Source organism: Corvus hawaiiensis, chromosome 4 (genome assembly GCF_020740725.1).
Source record: "Corvus hawaiiensis isolate bCorHaw1 chromosome 4, bCorHaw1.pri.cur, whole genome shotgun sequence".
In the NCBI taxonomy this organism is placed as follows: domain Eukaryota; kingdom Metazoa; phylum Chordata; class Aves; order Passeriformes; family Corvidae; genus Corvus; species Corvus hawaiiensis.
Window position 1 is genome coordinate 67,663,788 of NC_063216.1, and position 22,520 is coordinate 67,686,307.

Here is a 22,520-nt window from a genome sequence, read left to right on the forward strand (position 1 = left end):
GGCGCCGCTCCACGGTGAAGCGCCGGGCGCCGCGGAGCCCTTGCCCTCTACGGTGAGGGGCCGGACTTTGTGGTGCTCTCTGCTCGCCATGGTGAGGGGCCGGGCTGTGGGGAGCCCGTGCCCGCCACGGTGAAGGGCCGGGCGCCGCGGAAGCCCTGCTCGCTATGGTGGGGCGCCGGGCACTGTGGAGCTGCTCCCTGCAGCTCGCCGTGCTGCCCTCGGCGGCGAGCTGGTCAGGTGGAAATCCGCAGCCGTTCAACAGCTCCTACCGGAGACCTGCAGAGCCGCCGCCGTGGAAGGGGTGGAGCGGCACCATGGAGGAGGAGGAGGAGGAGAAGGGGGACGAGACTCTTCAGGGGCGGCAGCAGCAGCAGCCCGGGAGGTGAGCGGCGCTCCAGCGGTAGCAGCACTCCGGGGCTGGGGGTCTCTGCCCCCGCGCCTTCCTGAGGGCAGAGGGGAACCGGACCGAGCTCCCACCCCGTGCCCGTCCGGAGGGGAGGCGCTGCCCGAGCTGCCGCCGTCAGAGCCCGGCTGGCGGCCGGGCTAGCGGAGCACCTGCTCCGAGAGCGGCAGCGGGGCTCGCCAGACACACACACGGGACCGGGGCCCCACCGGTGAGTGTGGGGGAGACCGGGTGCAGCCGCTGCGGGAGGCGGTGGGAGCGGGGTGGAGCGGGAGCAGGCACCCGCCCGGAAAAGTTCGCGGGTGGGCGGGCGAGGTGTTTGGGGCTGGCGAGCCCTGCTCCCGGCCGGGCAGGACCGGCGCAGCCCGGCTGCCCACGGCGCTCAGTGTGTGCCCCTGCCCCGCTTCCTGCCCGCCGCCCCGGCTGAGGACAGACCCCGACGGGCGGCAGCTCCAAAACCAGCGGGGACGGGACCGGGGGGATCCTTTCGCACCGCTGAAAAGAAACCCTGGAAGAAAAAGTCCTGCGTTCGCCCCCCGCCCTCCCAGCGCAAGGCTTTAGTTCCCACCAATTGACAGTAAAACATGCTGCAGCAGCGCTCGGGAAGAAACAAGTTATATAATCGCTTAAAAAAAATCCGCTTGATAGTATCGGCGGCTTAGAGAATGTTTTCCTTTGAAGAGGAGGCATGAACAGATGTTTATTGCAGTTGGGGGGGGGGGGTGTTCGCATTGTATAGTGAGACGTGGAAGATATTAAGGAAGTCATTTAATGTAATTAGTGCAGTCAAATAATCTCAATGATCGTCAATTATCTCTAGCAAGGATTTGGGGAAGGTGTTGACTGCATGCAGTTAAATTTATTAACTTGTGCAGAAATGTTTTTTCTAGTGACGATTATGATTTTTTCCATTTACTAAATGGCGATTATGAAGCAAGTTTTTAGTTGTAAAGGAAAGTACTATTTGTACGTAAGTATTTTTTCTTTAATTTTTTTTTTTTTTAAACTGCACCGGCTAAAGTGGCATCAAAATGAAAGATAGTGACAGGAAAATCACTTCAGTTTTCGGGCAAAAAACCCTTGAAAAGGGTTTTTTTATTCATAGTAGCAGCTGTATCAGTTAAGAAAGTAGGAAGCTTGATTTGTTTTGTAGGTAAGATTTTGAGGAAGACAAGAATAAGATTTTTTTTTTCTTATTAATTCAAGAATTATTGCAACAGTTGCTTTCAAAATACCCCAAATTATCTGAAATTGAAATGTCTTATTATAAGAAGTAATGGGAATTTTTAATATGTGGAGGTTGGAAAGCCCAGTTTGATTCAGTTATGATGGAGAGGAGGAAGTAAGGGATGACAGTCAAACTGTTCAAATATAAATAACAGTTATTCAGCTTCAGATTGGTCTCAAATCAAAAGAGATATGCAGCCTTTTTAAGAGGAAACAATCCATTATTATCTTTTTATTCACTTGCATTAACTAAGTAGATTTGAGGAATAACCAGGAGAAATATACTATTTTCTCAGCCTTTATAAGCTCAAGATTGAACCAAAACTGTTAATTCTTCATTCAGAAATGGCTTTTAAGTCCTTTTTAGCAAAAAGGAAGGCAATTATTTTGTCTGTGATGAGAAAAACAGAAATGCTGCCATATTAATTAGTGTCTTTATACTTAACACCTGCAGTGAAATTAGTTTTGCTTTTTGTCACATCTGACTCCTTTCCTCACTTTAAATCTTACTTTAATTTTTTTCAGTCTATTGCTTTAACTTTATAGGTTGCAGTGTGAGTCCTATTTCTGATACATTCAGAGCCAGAACCATGGAAAATCACTTGATTGCCTCGTGTCTAAATGCAGATTTGAGTAAAAAGGATTTTTCTATAAACTAGATGCTGCACTTAGTTTCAATATTCTTAAAAAGTCTAGGAAAAAAGTTATGTATTATATATATACTCTTTGCACGTAACATTTTGGTGTTTAGCAACTGTACAAGGAAGGGATCATTCAAGTTTGGATAGCCTACAACTGTGCCCAAGCAGATAATCTTGACAAAGCTGTTCAGGAAAGAGAACTGAGCATTGCCAAGTGACACTGTGAAAACACTGCTGCCATCGTGCCCCAACTGTGAAAAACAAAGTTTGATAAGATTTGTGAGTGAAAAATTGGGTGTTAAAGAATTTATGTCGAGAGTTACTTCTTCTCTAAGACCTGTTACTGTGGTAAGAGCTGCTAGTGCTACTGCCTGGTGAGTAAGGCTTATGATAGGAAAACAGGTTTTATTGCTTAAAATATTTGGAAATAGTTTTCTCATGCTGTGGACTGGTTTTTGAGGGAAGGTTTCAGTGAGGTTCAACTGTTTCTGATAATAAGAGTGTGGCAATAGCAAGGTGTTTGTGTGTTTACATTAAATATTTTGTCTCCTTAAAACACCTATGTGTTTAGGATGGTGCCTTGAAAATTAGTAGATGGCTCATGTTTGTGTTGGAAGTATGCCTTGACTCTTCCATAAGAAGAAAAACCCAAACCACACAACTTCTAGTATTAACACTTCTGTTGTTGACTAACAACCAAAGCACCTTGCATTTCATTTAGAGTACATGAAGACTTCGTAATCTAGAGTTGTGGGGATGGAATCAAAGGCCTTTTATATATAGGAAAAAAGGGTGTAATGAAAAACATTTACATATCATGATGTTTCCAGTTTCCTTGAGTATTGATGTTTTGCTGTGTCTGGTGTACTGTCCCATGGAATTTCTTCTTAAATGGGTGTGTTTCAGTTAAAGAACTTTAAGGGTGCTGTATTGGATGTGTTTTCTGGCTTTCCAGTATGAAGTTTGGATATTCTAAACTTTTATTATTTGGAAAGGCTGGTGACCTTTTGGCTTAACTCATGTGAAAGATGGCTTTTGAACAGGTGCATTCAAGAAAAACATATAGTTCAACGACGAAAAACTTGTCACTTCCTTATCTTAGCTGACCTTGAAATTATTTGCTTGGATTTCAGTAAATTTGAATTCAAATGTTATAAATAGTTCTGTAAAATCCACATATGTATAGGTTGCATGTACATACATAAACAGAGGGAGAGAGAGAATGTTGTTAGGACAAGCAGAAGTTGATTTTATACTGAAAATTAAGTAGAACTAGAAAGAATTTAGAGAAGTATTTTCATGTTGCAGAGAAATTACATTGGACCCTATGTGCTTGGACTTTGAACTGAAAAGAGGGAATCAAAATAGACAAGCCTTTAAATATGAATATAAACAAAATTTTATGACTATCTATTAACTTAAAAATAAAATTGAGTTTGTGGGTGTTGCTGCACTTCCTGGACAACTGAGGTTTTATAGGGTTTTAAAGGATTATTCTTGGTGTGAGTCTAGAGGAAGTTTGCATAGGTGTTTGTTCCTTTCTGGCATGGGGAGACGAGGAAAAAGAAAATTAAAAGGCTTAGTAAATGAGGTGGAGATAGCAATTGCACACATAAAAGTGCCAGAGTTGATGTTAAATGAGCTTTAGATCGTACTTTGCCGTGTGGATCCTATACATCAAAGTTTTAACATTATTTCTGTGCATTTTTATGGAAACAGTTCTTACATTGCCTCTCTAACCACATGCTACAAAGGAAATCAGTTTTGTCCCACAGCATGTTCAAGTGGAGCCTTAATTTCATTACGTGTAATAGTATTTGGGTTTAGTCATATCTAATTGACATTAAGATGTTAGATGGAAAACCTTTACCCTTAGGATGGAGTGTGAGCTTGTAATATTTTAAAACTTTACTTTAGTTAAGAAAAACGTGTGCTAAGAGCTTCAATGGCATAGTAACTTAAAATACAAACTCCAAGATGTAGAGTGTGTTAGCACACAGGAGTGGTTAAAGTGTGTTTTTAAATGTTCAACTTCAAAGTTTGGCAGTTTTTTCCAACAGTAAACCCCGTCCTGGCAAGGTGTGCCTCTGTCATTAACTGGAGTCACATCAGTAACCAACTGAAACTAATTAACTACTCGTTTGCATAAATAGTTACACAAGTGCCGCTCGTGCCAGAACGCCAGAGCTGGGCTCTGAATCCTGTAGCTGCGTTGGTACAAGTTTCATGTTTGCTCTTTTGGAAAAGCTTTATTGAAATTCTAAGTGTGAAGGACGATCCATGTTGGAATCCATGACTTACCTGTGCAGCTGTGTGTATATGCTATCTGCACTTATTTTTCTGTTGATTTAAAAATTGTCTGCATTTGATTTGTGACCCGGGTATTGTCTTGTGTACCATAACACAGCTGTAATGCACAAGCCTTGCTTCTGTGTGTGTCAGCCTCAGTCCTGCAGAGCAGGTAAGAAAACTTTGATTCCAGCTCTTGTTCTTTCAGCATTCTTCCCTATAAATTAAGTAGTTATATGAAATTAGTTGTTTAGGGAGAGCAAAGGAAGGCAGTTTCCTTTCTGGTATAGGGAAATTTGACTCCAGCTTCCCTTTGGTGACTGCTTCAGCAATAGCACAGAATTACACTGCTCTTGTTCTTAATCATAGTAATAGTCTAGGCTGCTCTTTTAAATGTGATGGCCATATGCCAACTTTTGTGTTCTTTTATTCAAGACTGCAATAAAAGATGAGGGTAGAGAGGAAAATAATTTATTTTAAAGGCATGTATTGCTAAAGAAATTGGCTCCTGGGTCTGTCATCTCTGTTCCTACTGCGTGTCCCCTATGGACAGCTACTGTTGTATTAGGGATCACAACCTAAACAGAATATGCATGTAACAAAAAATTTCTATCATATTATCTACAGATCATAGACATGTTTGGGGACTAGAGAATGCTCATATTGGACAGGGAGAATCATCTGGAGCACCTGGAAACAAATGAAAAATAGTTATGTATTATCCCAGATCCAAGAAGAGGCGTCTTTATTCAGTTGATACAGTGCCCATAGCTGGTAAGATTTAACCCAGCGCTGAGAAATAATTGGCTCCAGGGACTACTGATGGGCCTGACTCTAAAGCCTATTTGCATTTGTATCCAGAGGCATGCAAAGGTGTAGCTGATAGGCATGAATAACTTTCTGTTGGTTTGGTTCCCCTGATAAATACCAGCAAAATAGAGGTGGAATGTGTAGTAACGGGAGTGGGCTGCCTTGTGGGTGGTAGGTAGCTATTGAATGTGCTTCGTTATAATATGAAACATTACTGTCTGAGGATGTAAATGGAGAGTTTCAGCATCATCAGTACTAAGTGTGAATGAAACCTTGGAAGGGAGTAGATTGAAAATGAAAAGGTAGGAGGAATTGTTGGACCTAACTTGGCGGTATGTGTAACTGAGCTACACAGTGAATTCTAAATTGAGGGTATTTAATTCGTTATTTTTTTAAGCCATTGCTGGCATAAGTAGTTTTTGTTTACAACACTATATTCCTCTTCTCACCCTTCCCTGTCCTAACCAGTTTGTTGGTATAAACAATTGCATGTTTGCACAGTGATGCAGGTGATAATTAAGTGCTGCTCTAGGGATGGTAAGGTAAGAAATGACTATCAGCCAGATTAGTTTCTTAAACAAATTCACCATGTGGACAAAAGTGTCTGTTTTGGCAAGCCTGGGGGAGTAGTGAGGGCAGAAATGGATTGGCTCATGGTAGTGGCTGCTTAAGTAATACAGATGCTTAAGAATAAGCCTAACAACAGATGACCGTGGGTAGATGCTTCACCTCTTTTTTTATTTGTAATTAATTTTGTTTTTCTCCATGATGTCTAAATAAAACTTTGCTTTGTTTTACTATTGATCCTCAAAGCTAGGTAAGAATGATAAGGGATTTATTCTGATTTTATGAGGCTGTTTATGAAGAGACCTGTTCCTTTTTCTGTTATCAACTCTATTATTAATCTTTCTTGACTAGTACACAAGGGCAGTGTAGAATCAGGATACTTACAGATCTGTTGAATGAAAATTTTGGCAACATTTGTTGTTGCTAGGGATTTTTAATGTGATTCAAATAATAGAAGTATTCATGGATCAGCTAATGCAAGCTTGAGAGATCTTTGTGTGAAATCCTAATACCAAGAGCATCTGGAATAATTGCTGGTGCAACTGCTGTGCAGTGATAAAAAAAAATGTATAGTGAAAGAAAACTTCAAGATGTGTAGCAGTATACAGTTCACAGAAGGCTCAGGTTCTTGCTCTGGTAAGTCTACAATGGTAAGATGGAACAGCTTGAAGTACTGCACAATAAAAATTTAAATGTATTCAGAATTTTCCAGTCTCAAACTGTTCATTAATTAAAGCAGCCAATTTCAGACCTGAAGGAAAAATAAAAGCAGAGCCAAAACTTAGCTGGCAGTCATTTGATAGTAAAGCTTGTGGGAGCCAATTACTTACATGCTCCCTAGCGTTTGCAAATACCTTTCCTTCTAACTGAAACAATTTTTTGTTCTATTTCAAGCCAAAATGCATGGTTTTTGCAGTCATTAAAAATATCTATAATGAAAGAAAACTTCAGAGTTGTGTAGCTGTATATGGAGAAACTTCAGAGTCTTGTTTTGGTCAGGCCACAGTGGTGTGAGTTTGCTGGGAATTGTGTGCTGTCCCTCCTAGATGATCATTAGCGCAGCCTAGCTCTGGATGTAGTTTACATATAGAGACAGTGATTAAAAATGAACCAAACCCTTTACTTCAAAAAAAGCAGAGAAATTAAAGGTATTTGGGAAACTATGAAATGTTTAACAGGCAATTGTAAAGTTTTGGAAAAGTTGTTCTGTTCTAGTAAACCATAGCTTCATAATAACGCTTAAACTTTCAGGCCTATGGATTTGTTAAATAAGGACCACATTTCTGTGTAGCAAAGAAGGATAAGTCTGTTTTGGCAGACTTGATGCTTAGTACCATGGCTCTGTGATTAGTAGGGGGAACTACATCCATTTCATTTATGGAGCAGCAGATGTTAGAGGAGACTGGGTGGAAAGGGTGAAGACAATAGATTTTAAGCCTATGTTAAAGTAATTTGGCTTGAAGCTCTGCTATGTTTAAAAGACCATTTAAAAAGAAAAATTATAATGACAGAGTGTTTCTTGTAATGGTATTGTATACTTTTCCAACCTTCTTTTGGAACAGAGAGTATTAAAATGTTTAGTTAAATTTTTGTTATTTTCCTAAATAAACAGAAGGCTCACAGCCAAAATATTTATATCCAAGTTTTCAGTTATGTAAGCAATGCTAAAATAAACCATTTCCCCGAAACCTGTTGTCCTAAGGGCTATATCCTGTTTACAGGTGTAAGCCAGTTTAGTGGGATGTAAGACATCCCATGCATTTTCCATGCCGTGTCTTGCCAGACCTACAACTTCTCTCTTCCTTTGTGGATTACTAGGGTTGCCTTAGTATTTGATGTTGGAAAACCAGTTATGTGAGCTCTGCATTTTGATTCATATTAGACTTTGTCTTATTCATCAGCCAGTGGTGTTCTTCCCCTCTGTCCAGAACACTTTCTGGCCTTGTGGATTTCTCATGACCAATGGTCTTCTTTAGGAGTTTGTATGTCTTGGTCCATTTCCTCTTCTGAATTCAGCTGGAAGAGCAAAGAACCTCTAAGGACAGAGAGAGAGGGTGGTTGCCTTGTTTCTCTCCTGAGCCCCTCTTACAAATAGTGTCAATCCACTTGCCCTCTGCTGGAGGTAACTCATCTCATCCTGAAGGATGGTTCCATTTGCCAGGAAAGCAGTTTAATGTTTTAAGTAAAATTGTAGTTTTTCTTTATGTTTAAAAGTAGAAAAAGATTCCTTGTATAACTTTTCATAACAATGAATTTTCACCAGGGATGTGATCCTTTCCCTCTGCCCCCTCCTAAGTGAACACAATTCTACTCCAGTTGGATTTTCATATCTTTATAGCTCATAATTTTTCTGCCACTTGAGTGCTTAAATTAGTTTTTCAAGTGCCAAACTATCATTTTTGCGTGGGAAGAATTTAGGAAAGCTGGCAGAAAAATCAACTGATTTGTGATTGGGTATTTTCTGTTATTTAAAATACACCTGCCCAATCTCCTTATCTGTAGATGCTTTCTTTTGCAAAAGTGTAAGAATCTCTTTGGACTAGTAATTGGTTGAGTTTTATTTTAAGCTAATGATTCCTGGCTTTCAAGAAATTATCATCTTCCTCTTCTATATAAGACAACTATGTCATTAATATTGTAGGATATGTTTAATCAGTTTAAATGAAACAGAAATGATCTGGCAAGATTGATACTTCAAAGGAATCTACAGTTCATCAGGAATACTTTAAGTTGTTTGTAAATGTGTCCCTTCCTTATGCATGTAAAAGGTTTAAAGTATTCTGTGAGCACTGAGCTCTTTTATCCTTTCAGTTGCTTATGGAATACTAATGAAAGTAATGTATGTGCATCATGTGGAAAATATGTTGGCAGACAGATAGATACCTGCAGTGCCTTAAATGCTTTGGCATTGTCTTTGTTTAATCGGCATAGTTGATCCCTGCTTCCCCTAGAGGTTTATACTTCCAGGATAAGATCAAAGGTTTATATGAAGGTTTAAGCAAAAGTAGAATTCACCTATTTTAGAGATGAATGAATAGATAAACAGAAGCTTAAAAATAAAACTTCAGGCACCCCAGTCTCTAATATAAAATGTCTTGTAGGAGCAATAATTACAGTAGTTATATATATTTAAGAAATCAGACATCTGAGATGTTAAGAGAAGAATTTCCTGGAATTAAGTACCTATCTGATTAAACTTTTGTGATTTGTTTTCATGATGCTTTCTGAAAGAGTAGCTATTTTATGCTGTGTCTGTGTGCTTTGCTAAATTAATAAGCTGACTTGGCATTGAAAATGCTCTTTGAGGAATGCAAAAAAAAAAAAAACCCAAACCCAATCATTAAGTTAAAGTAACAGTTAAAATATCCAATACCATTTTTTGGGTATTCTGTCTGTCTTTTTGTGGCACTGATTCTTTGTGTTACCATTTACATCTGCTTAAAATGCTACAGAGCAAGTTGAGTGTTTCATTGAAGGCTGATTCCAGTAAATGTTTAGTGGAATAGAGAAAAAAAGCCTAGAAATATCAACAGGTAAATTTAAATTATGATGCAGATATGGTATCCTAGTGCTAGATAGGAAATACGTAAGTGGAGTGGTTTCAGTAAACTGCAGTGAAACTGGAGTACAAAGGAATTACATAAAATAAGATTGTGACCGGGGTATAAAAAAGTTCTGTCAGCTGTGTCTTCTGAGTGCCGTTCGTGCTTTTTTATTAGAAATGAATTTTGATGTGTTAGTATTTTATCTCTCCTGTATGGCACAATAATGGTTATTTTGTTAAGAAAATTTCACAATATTTATCAATTGTCGTATTCTTTGCAACTGATACCATACTTAGTGTTTAGTCATCAGTTGCTGCTGAAGTAGCAGAAATGGACTCTGCATTTGAAATTGGAGCATCATCAGCAAATGCATTTGGGTTCAGTTTGCTGACACTTACATGTATGTAATATCTTAGCTGAAATGTTGCAGTGAACAATATATTTAATTTTCCCTGTAATTATGAGCTTATGGGAGGCACAGTGAGTTATGTGATTTCTAAGAAAATTGTGAGCTTTAATTCTGTTCTCTGACACTGTTGTTTGCATGGACTGGCTTGGCTACATTGGCCCAGTGCTTCTGAGTGTACAGCCAAAGTCTGAGTATTTGAATTAGTGAAACAGTAGCTAGACCAAAACATGTGGTGGAGAGTTTTCCACAGGGAAAACTTCAAAATTTGTTATTAAAAATTATTCCTGCACCTAAGCTGTAAATAGTGCTGTCTGTTCATTACTAGTTGTCTTCTAGTTATTATCAGATAGAGTCTGTAAATGCCAGAAAGTTGTGCACTCACTAAAACAGTAACTTTTTTTAAAGCTGACAGAACAGTGTATTTATTTTCAACATTTCAGTCAAAAGTAAATACAGAAATGGAAGCATTGAGCTTCAATTGAATTGCTTTGGCAGGGTATTTGGTTTTTCTACCTTGGATATAATAAGATTATATTCGTAAACTCTGCAACACTTAGGTGCAGTTTGGAATAAGAGACTCTGAGTACTGAGTTCATAGTTTTCTAAGAAATATACCAGAATCATGACTTCATAGAAATAAGTTTTTCTCAGTTATTTTCTCACTTTTTTTATGTTTCATGATGGAATTAAGAGCAAACATTGCAGCTCTAATTTGAAATATTTCAATTTCCTGTGGCCTTTCACCAGTTGGTTCAGTTAAATGTGTATCAAAATTATATTTGGAACAGTTACATTTACCTTGATTGTAATAAACTTATGTTTTAGACAAAATAGGAAACAGTGCCAAATATCTTTTGTGTTCTGAGTTTCCTGCATGTGTGTTGGTATAAGTAAAGTGTTAGTAATGCTACACAAGACTGCTGCTTTTACTACAAAACTAAGTCACTATATAGGTAAATCCTAAGGTATGGTATATTTCCAGTGTCTCTTGGACGGACTTGCAGGATCGTATTACATGAGGCACTAAATGTCATAAGTTTCAGGAGAAATGAGTATTCTTCCAAAATGTAAATTAAGGAACCCTTCCCCCTCACTTTTGCAGTTGGTAGATAATAGTGTTAGTATCTGAAGCTGTGCATTCCAGGGAGTAAAATTCAGCCTGAACTACAAAGAGCCCTCATGTCTGCTAGTCACAGCATGTTTTTGAAGCCTTTTGTGTAATAGTGACTGCTTTAAAAGCATATTTTGTTGATAAAAAAAATACAGTAGATCATAAAACAAGAAAGGCAGGCTTGTTTCTAATGTGCGTGAGAACATTTAGTCTTATGAATGTTGATGCTAGTCCAAGAAAATATTGATTAATTTAAAATTTGATTTAGTTCCCCTGAAAAAGTTATGGATAAGAACACAGATGAAGAGCAGCCTTCAACTGCATGTAACCAGTACCCTAAAGAAGCAGTGAAGAAACGTCAGAATTCAGATCGAGGTTCCGGGAGGAATGATTCTTCCAGGACCTTCAGAAAAAGCTTCAGGCTGGACTACAGATTAGAAGAGGATGTAACTAAATCAAAGAGAGGCAAAGACGGAAGATTTGTCAACCCATGGCCAACGTGGAAATCACCAACCTTATCAAACATTTTGAAATGGTCCCTCATGGAGAAAGACAACAGCAACGTGCCACGCTCAAAGCAGGTAAATACTTCCATGTTTTCCTTTTGTGATTTAGACTGCTTTTACATCTGCTCTAATCAATAAAATAGGACAGTTTCTAACTAATACTCATTAGGCATCTTCTGGAGACTTTTCTAAGTCTTACTTTTCTAAGTCTTACTTACTTACTTACATTTTCTGATTTTAGTATCATTTTATTCTTTTCAAAAGGTGGATTAATACTTTCTACCTCTTTAATTTTTGACTCTGTTAGGTCCACACCTTTTGATTTATACAGCTAAGTTTATATTTATAAAAACAACAAAAATGGCCCCCTAGCTCAGTCATAAACCAGTTACAGCCATTCCTTTTTAACAGTTGTTGTTTTATGAAGCATGCTATTAACTTAATTTGTCTCGCATGAAATAGCTGATTTCATGACATATCTAATTTTTAAAATTTTCCCTTTTTTTCCAGACTGCAATTTAATGCATATGTTGCATCTTTTTCATGAAGGTTTCTGTCACCTACTTATGAAAATATTTACAAATCTGTTTTTTCTGTTTCAGTACACCAGGAGAAAAAAATGCATATGTTAAAACTAACCTGATCTAGTTACATTTGTACTGAAACACTTAAAGTACAGTGCCAGTTTACGGGGTAACACTGTTATTTGTTCTTGGTGAAATGCTATCGTCAGGTATTATGTGTAAAGAAGGAGACAGGTGAAGCTTCTTTTCCATGAAGAGTAATGGATACTGGAAAGTCATGGGTTATGTTTATGGTCACAGGAAGAATGAAGATGACTAAGTTTTGACAGAATTACTTCTCAGTGTACTTCTGATGTGTTGACTGTACTTCAGAAAAGCTGTGCTGAAGGGTGCACAACCAAGGACAGCATTTGTTAACAAGCAGGCGTTAATAATGCTTTTAAGCATTCAGGAGGGTATGCACAGCTTACAGATCTCACAGCCAGTATTTAGTAAAGAGCTTTCAATTTTGTCTTACCTGAATTACCTTTGAAGGAAGGAATTCTATCAGTTTTATGGACAGGAAAGCCATGTTACACATTAACGCATGATGGTCAGAGGTTTGGGGATATTTAAGGGACAAATAATCTTGGCTGTATTGAATAATAATAATAATAAAATCTGACTTAGAAGCACAGCAAACTTTTGTTGGTCTTGGGATCACTTCTGTTTTAAAATTTTGGTGTCTTCCTTGTGGTGACAACCGTTGCCTCAGTGTGTACAGCTTTCTAGACAGCGTGCTGGCCACATTTTCATGAAATTCACACCTGGACGTTTTCAGTTGCTTTTGACTTCTGCCCTTCTTGGTATGTGTGGAACAGTCTTTGTATCTTCCCAGTGCCAATCAGAAACCCAGGTAGTGACTGAAGTCCCTCGAAGGCAATGCTGAGGTGTACTATGGAGTGCAGAACATACAGCACTGATGGAGTGCAGAACTGCAGCATTCCCCTTTAATTTACAGTTTGTCTCTACAATAAAGGATGATCACAAAGAAATCTACAAGGCAGCAGTTGAAAAGCTGTCTCTCTGACCCAGCTGGGATTCATTTTGGGCTAATCTTACTGTTTGCATGATAAATCTTTTAATTAAGTGCCTTAATTCAGGAGTTCAGTGAAGTAAATCAGAAACAGAAAAACCTAGATAGGGATCAATGAAATGTACTTGTGGAGTCCTCAGCCATTTTGATGCTTGTTCCACCCAGTTTTGTTCCACCCTTAAATCAGCCTGTGAAGTGCATCTGAGCTTGTTTAAAATTCAAACTCAGGGCTCTATACTTTATTTATCACTGCTAGATGGCATGTCCTTTGAACAGACTCCTACTTCAGTTTCTGCACTGAGTGTGGCTGGTGATGCCCTGCTATCCTGGTCAGGTTCACTTTATCTGTACCAAGTGCTTTGCATATGTAAAAACAAGCATATTATCCAGGATAAGTGCTTGTGCTTCACTGTGGAAAAGCTATATGTATTATAATCATGCCTTCATAATGAGCCTATATCATTATCCAGAATGCATGGACTTCTTGTATTTTCATTACAGGCTTTATTAATAACTTTGTTTGGGGCTGTTGAAGGATCTTTAATTATTAGTTGTTGGATCAGCAGTTTAGATTGTTCTCATTTCTGTAAAATCCTGTGGTATTCTAGTATGCACTAAGCGCCAAAAATCCTAAGCTAATCAGCTGGTCTTACCAAAGCTTGTCATGTGTTTCTTCTTGCTTTGCATTAGGAGGGAAAGAAGAACAGGGCGGGGGGAAGGGACACAGCAGGAGAAATTTTTGTATTACTTCAGTAATGAAGACAAGACAGTATTAAGTGCATTTTGCTTCTCTTGGTAGCTGATTTGACATAATTGCCATATTTCAAAAATCTATTATAATTCTTCTGGTTTTAATGTGTCTCTGGTTAGTCTGACAGAGCAAAATATAGCAGGATAAAAATTCCATATGATATGTATTTTATTCATTATGTTGCTTTATCCTGTTACGTGAGTTTTAAGTATTTCTTGTGAAGTAAACTGCTACTAGAACTTGTGTTTTAGTTTGAAATCTTATGAGCTGAGTGTTGCTCATTGCTTTAACAGGTGATTTTGGTGTGCTTTTGTAAAATACTAAAAAAAAAACCCAAACACAAATCCCATGCACTGAGAAATAATATTTTGGTGTGATGTACTGTGATTAGTTCAACATGCCTGATTTCTGATCTCATCTTCTGAGCAATCATTGATTTGGATCAGAGGCCTGTGTATCACAAACCTGGAAAGCACAAGCTCTGTATGAGATCTACAAGTTACATTGCCTTTGTGCTCTTGGTTTGTCTTGAACTGTTGGTCACGGAATTTTGTTTAAATAGGTCAGGATGGCAGTTGTTCGAACTGTGCTCCTCTCTATTTATCAATCTTCCTGTCTATGTAACTTTTACAAATGCCTTTTATAGTGATTAGTTCTACCTTTAAATCAACTGCTTGAAATACTTAATAGTGACAATCCCAATGACATCCCTGTAAAGCCTTTATTAGTAGTGCAGATGTGTTGTGGCTTTAGCCAGCCAAGTCCCAGTCAGCTGCTCACTTCCACCCCCCAATGCTTGCATCCCAGTGGAATTGAAAGGGCAAAAATCAGATAACTTCTGGGTTGAGCTAAAGACAGTTGAATAGGTAAAGCAAAAACTGCATGCACAAGCCAGCTAAGAAATTTATTTTCACATGGGCAGGCAGGTGTTCAGCCATCCCCAGGAAAGCAGGGCTGCATTCCATGTAACAGCTACTTGGGAAGATAAACGCCATTCTTTCTGAATGTCCCCCACCTCCTCCTTCTCACCCCAGATTTTACTGCTGAGTGCAATGTTGTAAGGTATGAGATATCTCTCTGATGAGTTGAGGTCACGTCTCCCAACTGTGTCCCTCCCAGCTTCTTGTGTGCCCCCAGTCAACTGGCTGTGATGCGATTTAAGCACTGTTCAGCAAAGCTGAAACATCAGTCTGCTGTCAGCACTTGGTAGAATATATCTGAGTCCCACTTAACTAATTGTTCACATCTGCCAATTGGCCAGTTCCTCATCCATTTAGTATTGTTTATTAATATTGCATGATACTGATTTTAAAAACTAACTTGTCCCAAATGTCAGCAAAAATAAGTTTAGTTAATAAATTTAGTTCTGAGAAAATTTGTAGTCTAACTCTAAAACTATCTACTCAAAAAGAATATTTTCCATAAAAAATGTACTAACTGACCTGAATTGCATTATGACAGTTAGTTATTGAATTCCACATCTGAGTTGTATTTCTTTGATATTATCTGATTTTTTGACTTAACAATGTGTAATTTGTCAGTATGTCCTAATTTCTGTTTTTGAGTATTATGTTAGTTTTATGCACCTTTTTTTTTTAATTGAAGTGTCACAATATAACACTTCTGTAGTTCAGATTTCTGTTGTTCCCATGTACTTGGAATGAAATAGAGATAAGAAAATGATGCTTCTTTCTTAGAGAAGCAGCCATTTATCTCAGTCTAAGACTGCTACTTTTCTTGTATGAACTAAGGGGTTGTATTGTACTAAGCTTATATTCAGCTTTATAGAAGGTTATCTATTTCTTGTTGCTGGAGACAGTAATGAAACTTTTTCAGTGGATGTGTCTTATCCATTAGCTCTCAGAAAAAGCAATTTCATGAATATTTTATTATTTACAGTAGAATTGCAGGGGGATGGAGATGTGCGTGCTTTGTTTTTCCCAACATATGCTTTCCAAATCAATAAAATATTGTGGAGAAAGTAACTTCCCTGAAGCTGTCAGGACTTATTTAGCAAGGCAACTTCTCTAGTCCTAAACTGTCACAGCATCAGCTGGACTTTTAAAGGAGCACATGGTCAGCTCTGTATAAATTCACTGATAGTGCTAATCTGTGCTAGGCTGAGAGAATGAGAGCAGCAACCATGGCAGGGAGAACTTGACTTGAACCAGAAATGCTGGGACATTTGTGATAACCAGGGAGAGGAATGTCAGGAGTTAGAATTTGCCCTAGCACATGAAAATTCTTCTAAAGCAACATGAGGAGTTCAGACCAGAATTGTTTGGGAGGAGAGCATTAGCTGTGTTGTGGCCAAGCTGGACATGATCAGGAATTCTGAGAAGACTCTTTGGTTGGTTGGTTTTTTCAATAGGAAAGTTCCTTATTTATTAAACATAAAATTTCTGCGTAAGCACCTCCACCAAACTGCAGTGAAGAGCATAACTCTGGTTCAAAATGAGAGAATGAATGGTGGTTGGGCGGTGAGCTTCAGTAGGTAATGTACAGCCATGGCCTCCTTTGTGCCAGCTTGAGGATACACATAGAGTCAAATTTGAGCCAGTCAAAATGAGATCTGTATATTTTTCACCTCTGAATTGATGTTCAGCCAGATCAGTTCTCTGACCTGTCATGCTCGAGTAGGGACTGCATAACTAGTCAAGCTGGAATAAGAGAGGAGATGGGAGAACCTTTTCATAACTTTGTTACACAGAAGAATGGATTTAGGTTGATTTCCAGTCATTCATGGGACTGCATCCTGCACATACATGGAGAGCAGTACAGTGATTTATTCAGTAAAAATTAAACTTTAATTACCCTAAAGGCTTCAATAAAACACCAGAAGAAGCATATCTAAGTACCTTAAGGTTTATATTAAAAATGATCTTTTGTTTTATGAATGTTCATTAAATTATTGGCAGGATGGGAAGGCAGAATTGTAATAGCTAACATTAGCCAGGTAAGGTTAACCTCTGTGTGCTGCTTCTAGATGTAATGAGGAGAGAGAGAGGGCCTGATAAAGGCTTAAGGGGCTTTTGTGGAGTGTGACTGGGGAACATGGCATTTTCTTTCAGCTGTGACTTACTCCTGTTAGGACTTAAGAGGATGCCTCATTTAGTTGCATAAGCTAAACTTGAGTATTTGTTAAGTAACACTCTGTGTGTGCATGTGTATGCATATTCTTTTTCAGGTGGAGGTATCCCTTCCTGGGATGCTGTTAATGCCTTGCAGTGCTCTCATTGCAATGCCCCCAGACTCTATCAGGTCTCCTTGCCTGATGGGATACTCTCTTCTCTTTCTTGACAGAGAAGTGTAAATGTTGCAAAAACCTAAAATGAAATTAGGAGGAAGTAGCTGGGAAAATGGACATTAAAAAGGCATCTGGTGCGTGCTGCAGTTCTCTGCGTAAAAATATAAACAAAGTACAAATCTTGACTGTATTGATTTGTGCCTTGTATGCAGTTTTTGTTCCATGGCCAAGTACATTCTGAAATCTCTCATGCATACTGTGTTCTTTTTTGCCAGGAGCTCGATAAAGAACTTCCAGTGTTACAACCTTACTTTGTTCAAATGCCAGAAGAGGCTGGGAAGACAGGAGCTGGTATGAGAGTCACATGGCTGGGACATGCCACAGTTATGGTGGAAATGGATGAACTTGTATTTCTTACTGACCCTGTCTTCAGCCAGAGAGCTTCCCCTATTCAGCTGTTGGGTCCCAAGCGCTTCCGAGGGCCTCCGTGCACAGTAGCGCAGCTCCCCAAGATAGATGCGGTGTTGATCAGCCACACCCACTACGATCATCTGGACTACAACACTGTGGCAAGTCTGAACGAACGCTTCGGCAGCGAGCTGCGCTGGTTTGTGCCTCTGGGGCTCCTGCAGTGGATGCAGAGATGTGGGTGTGAGAATGTGATTGAACTGGATTGGTGGGAAGAGAACTGTGTCCCTGGTCATGATGCGGTAACTTTTGTCTTCACCCCTTCCCAACACTGGTGCAAAAGGACTGTGACAGATGATAACAAGGTTCTCTGGGGCAGCTGGTCTGTCTTGGGACCTTGGAATAGGTTTTTCTTTGCAGGAGATACTGGATATTGTTTTGCTTTTGAGCAAATAGGTAAAAGGTTTGGACCTTTTGATCTTGCAGCCATCCCCATTGGAGCTTATGAGCCAAGGTAGGAAAACCAGAGTTTGAGCAAAATACGTAAATGAAATTATATACTGATGACAAAAAATACACCCAGAAGTTAAAACTATACTGTATTCAAAAGGTGTACTTTATTAAAAAGTATGTGTATGTGTGATGTTTTTGGAGAGTTTTTTCTTCAGACTTAAGGACAGCAAGGATGAATCAGCAGTCCTTCTTCCCTTAAAAATGTTGAGTAAAAATCTGGAATTATTCTGCCTTTTTTTCTGAAACAGCATCATTTAATCCAGCCCATTCCAGTGTATGTCATTTGCTGCATTTTTCTCTTGCTTCAGTCTTTACCCTGGTTTTGCAACTCATCTGGAGACAAAGATGACTTGGTTATCAAGTATGAAAGATCTGTTTGCTCAGGAGAGCAAACTTTGCTCCTTTTGGAGAAAACACTTAGACAATAGCACTCATGTAATGCTGGAAGGAAAGCATGTATGGACTGGGAAAGGAAGATAGGAATCCAAACAGCATGGTAAAAATACAGTATCTTTCAAGAATTGTCAAGTTCTCTTCTGTTTTCCCTGTTTCCTTGGGCTATCTCCGAAGCACACACTTTTTGGTGTGTCCTGCTAGCATGAAATTTTTTCAGGGACAGATTTAAAGTTTCAGCCTTAATGCCTTAAGGCCCCAGTAATATGTCTTTATACTATTGAAAACAGAGATAAGAAAAAATCTTTCAAAAAGAGAGTACACTACATGAACTGCTGTTTCATGGATATGTTGGTGTATGTTAGTTTCCTGATTTTCAGTGTTCTGTATGTTGTCCAGGTGTACATGCTTACGATTTTTTTGATTAGGTGAGCATATGTTTCTTTTTGTTCTTTGCAATGGAAGTAAAGGAGAAATCTTGCACTGAATTAGGTGACACAAAAATGTCATGCTTTGTTTTGGTAGGTGGTTTATGAAATACCAGCACGTGGACCCTGAAGAAGCAGTAAGAATCCATATTGATGTTCAAGCAAAGAAGTCTGTAGCAATTCATTGGGGGACCTTTGCTTTAGCAAATGAGGTAAATTGCAATGCTAAACATGAGTTCAGATTTCCAAGGACTAGACAGTCATTAGTGAAGCTTTGCTTGTGCAGTTTAACCTACATATCTGTAAATGTAAACTTAAAATGTGGACTTTGTATAGAGTGAAAAGTTACTGCTCTATGTACTGCTGTTCAAAACAATGATTAGCTTTTCATAACCAATTACATCAAATATTTCCATGGTTAAGAAAATACAGAGTTATTGAAACAAATGTGGGGGATTTCTGATACGCAGATGCTGAGGAGCATAACAGATGAGGACACATGCAGTATTATGCATTACATTATGCAGTAATAAAAACAAACTCAGTGGTGCATCACTTGGAGATAGTAAGCACTGCATGCCTGTAGGTCAATACAGTATTTATTAATTACGTCTATCTAGTAAATATATGAGCACTATTTTTAATAGTTGATTCAAAGTTAAAACCAGAAAGGATATGAAAAAAATTGATTTAGTCTGAGGTTTTGATCTTTTAAAATGTTTTTATTCCCCTCTACCCCCTCAAGTCCACAAATCTAATAAGAAGGTTACCCAGACACCTTCACAGCAACTAAAAATGTAGTGAAATAGGAAGTGTCTACATTTGCTTTGATACTGTCTGGTAGCTGTTTTTCAACTTTGTCTTTGCCTCAGTTGCACCACTTTATCTCCTAATTCACACCTGATAGTGTAATCACCTGATCTGTCAAATGTTCTGTCCCGGCTGTCCTCCCTCCCAGCTCATCGTGCACCTCCTTGGCAGAGTATGGAGGGAACATAGGACGCTTGAATAGAACGTTTCCTGTCCCCAGTGTTTCCAATAAACTGTGTTACTAGTGCCCGCGGTACAAATGTTACTGTGTATTTAGCAGCACAAAAAAAAGAGATTACTCGCTGATGATGCCTTTTCTGAAATGTAACAAATACACCGCGGTAACTTGAGGGGGGCCGCCCTGACAGAGCCGAGTGTTCAGACAGGACCGCTGACAGCTTGGGTTTACAGAGCGAGGGAAAGCGCCGGCTGCTGGCGGGCAGCGCTTCCTCCGAAGGGATCTATTACTGCATTGAAGACGACCGAGTTCAGGCTGACAAGTTGAGCCTTGCTAGTTGTTACTCTGCAGCTGTATATCAGCGTCCGTATCGTTTAAAAACTTAAAATGAACCCAAACATTTTAGTTTGACAAATAACCTTTTCCTCCCCCCGTTTTTTAGAGCAGTGAATTTTTTTTTCCCCCCCTCAAAAAATGTTGCAGTGGTATCTTTTCCCTCATATTATTCTCATTTTTTCCAGTATTACTTGGATCCTCCGGTTAAATTGAATGAAGCTCTTGAAAGATATGGCTTGAAAAAAGATGACTTCTTTCTCTTACGCCACGGAGAATCACGGAACTTGAACACAAATGACCGGTTTGAAAACTGAAACAGTGTCAGTTCCTTGTAAGCCCTGTTTGATTTGAACTAGCAATGAATGCTACAATACTAACATGATGTACTTACACTATGGATTTTTTAGATTGAATTGATTTGTAGATGCCAGGTTTGTCAGTTTCAGAACTAAAGCTTGCATACCAATGTCATGACAAATTTTGCTAGTTATATTGTTTATGAATTTAGAGAGGTAATCTAAAAGTGGTTTATATACTAAGTGTTGTCTGGGAATAACTTGTGGTTTCAACTCTGATGTACACCACCAATTAAAAAAAATATTTTTAAACTTTCATCTTACCTGCATCAGCAATAATAACTTCAGCACAGAACATATTCTTAGGATTAATGGCTAACTTGAATTATTCATTGTTAGACTGTCATCTCCCACTTGTTAGTCTTCAGGTTATGCCTTGTACCTTGATAGCTTCACTATGTATGTTTTGGGGGGTGAAGTCATCCAATACAGCTGTGTTGTTAAAGCACAAGTGTGGTAAAATTGGTTTACTCTTCATTTTCATGTATTAATGAACCACAAAAGCTGAATTTTGCAATGATCAAAGAAATGTGCCTTTTAAAGAGAGAGAATTTAATATTGCATCATGGATGTGTAAAACTAACTGCTGGCCAGAGCATCTGCACACTTTCATTGTTTTGTCTATGTTTTTAAGTTAGGTCTGAATGTGTCAATTGCAGCACAGGAAGGAAAAATCCCTTCATGTTGCTTGTCCTTGCATTAACTCAGCCGTTTTCTAAGTTTGTTTTTTGTTTGGTTTTGTTTGTTTTTTTTAAAGTGGAAAGTCTTAAGCAAGAGCTTTGGTATTTTTTGTTATAGCTTCCTTATAATTTTAAAGTTGAATGAGAGATTACAACATTGTTCAGTGTTATAAAACTTAGCCAAATGTATCTGTATCAAATTGTCTTGCTAATTTACAGAATTAAAGCCTATTGTTGCCAATAAAAAGGGTTGTTATTCTCCTTCATAATTCATTGGCAAATCATGTTTTGTTTATGATTTCTTTTGGTCTGTGGGATATGTGGGTTGGTTTGGGGGTGTTTTTTGCTCTTGCTCTACATTTTATTTTCATATCCCACAAAGATAAATATATTTTTAAAAATATATTATTTAAAGACCTGAACTTCTGGCAACTAATTAAAGCCAGTTAATGAGATTTCATGGTAGGAACAACTACGTAATCTTTTAACTGTAGACAGTTATCACTTTTAAGCCTTCTGAATATAAATATTTTAAATGTTAAAGATCTTCATATCAACAAAGAACAACACAAAGAGGCAAAGTTAGTCAAAATTCCTTCTGAGAAAGGGTTCTGGAACAGAGATTATACGTAAGAAAAAGCTACTTACTTTCCTTTGGTGGGGTTCATGTTTGACAAACATCAAGATTTTTTCGTCTGAAAACTTAATTCTAGTATCATCTAGATGTGTTCACCAGAGTTTGTTCAAAACTGGGTTAAAACTACCCTGTTATTCAGTGTTGAGGGTATTTCAGATGAAGTCTCTTGTATTTACACAACAGCTTCAACCACAGACTTGGGTGATACAATGTATTTTACACGTGTAATTCTGTGGAGAACACCAAGCTGCAAGAAGTTTTGAGTACCTTGAAGGTCAAGTTTAAAATTAAGGTTGGTTTTGTTGTGGGTTGTTTTCTTTTCCTGTTTTTATAATCATCAATAGATTATTCTGTAAAATTATGTACTTTAGAGTGAAACTAAAATACAGAATAGCTAGATAAGCAGCCACAGAGCAGAGAAGTACGGAGTTACATGGATCAGAAACTAAATGTCAGTAATGACGTTTTGGTTTGGATCTATTAATTCACATTTGTACCTAGAATGGTGACTGTTATGTTTTGCTTGGTGCTGATAAGATTTCCACCAAGGTTGTGGGGTAGGTGATAAAAAAATGAGACATCTTTGCATAAAGACGAATTTTAAAGCCTTGCATGATTCCAGAACATCCCAACAGCATTGTTCTGTGAAGAAAGCATTTAAAAATAGGTCTTTCTA

General features: G+C 38.5%; 1 protein-coding gene across 2 annotated transcripts; it reads left to right on the plus strand.

Moving 5' to 3' along the window:
* Positions 1 to 74: 74 nt before the first annotated feature.
* On the plus strand, positions 75 to 21,476 carry NAPEPLD (N-acyl phosphatidylethanolamine phospholipase D). Of its 2 annotated transcripts, none has more exons than XM_048301156.1 (5): positions 75 to 382; positions 11,271 to 11,583; positions 17,381 to 18,027; positions 18,945 to 19,059; positions 20,357 to 21,476. In XM_048301156.1, exons 1-5 carry the CDS (start codon positions 165 to 167, stop codon positions 20,483 to 20,485), a joined length of 1,422 nt encoding a protein of 473 aa, XP_048157113.1. In that variant the 5' UTR covers positions 75 to 164; the 3' UTR covers positions 20,486 to 21,476. The 2 variants fall into 2 exon arrangements, with proteins under 2 accessions (XP_048157113.1, XP_048157114.1); XM_048301157.1 differs by lacking the exon at positions 75 to 382 and adding an exon at positions 455 to 614.
* The last annotated feature ends 1,044 nt before the right edge of the window (positions 21,477 to 22,520 follow it).

Excerpts from the sequence above, each read along its gene's own strand:
- NAPEPLD (XM_048301156.1), top strand. The coding sequence starts at position 165 with ATGGTGGGGCGCCGGGCACTGTGGAGCTGCTCCCTGCAGCTCGCCGTG. Across the intron at positions 383-11,270 it reads CAGCAGCAGCAGCCCGGGAG|TTCCCCTGAAAAAGTTATGG; the intron begins GTGAGCGGCGCT and ends AATTTGATTTAG. Across the intron at positions 19,060-20,356 it reads CCTTTGCTTTAGCAAATGAG|TATTACTTGGATCCTCCGGT; the intron begins GTAAATTGCAAT and ends CATTTTTTCCAG.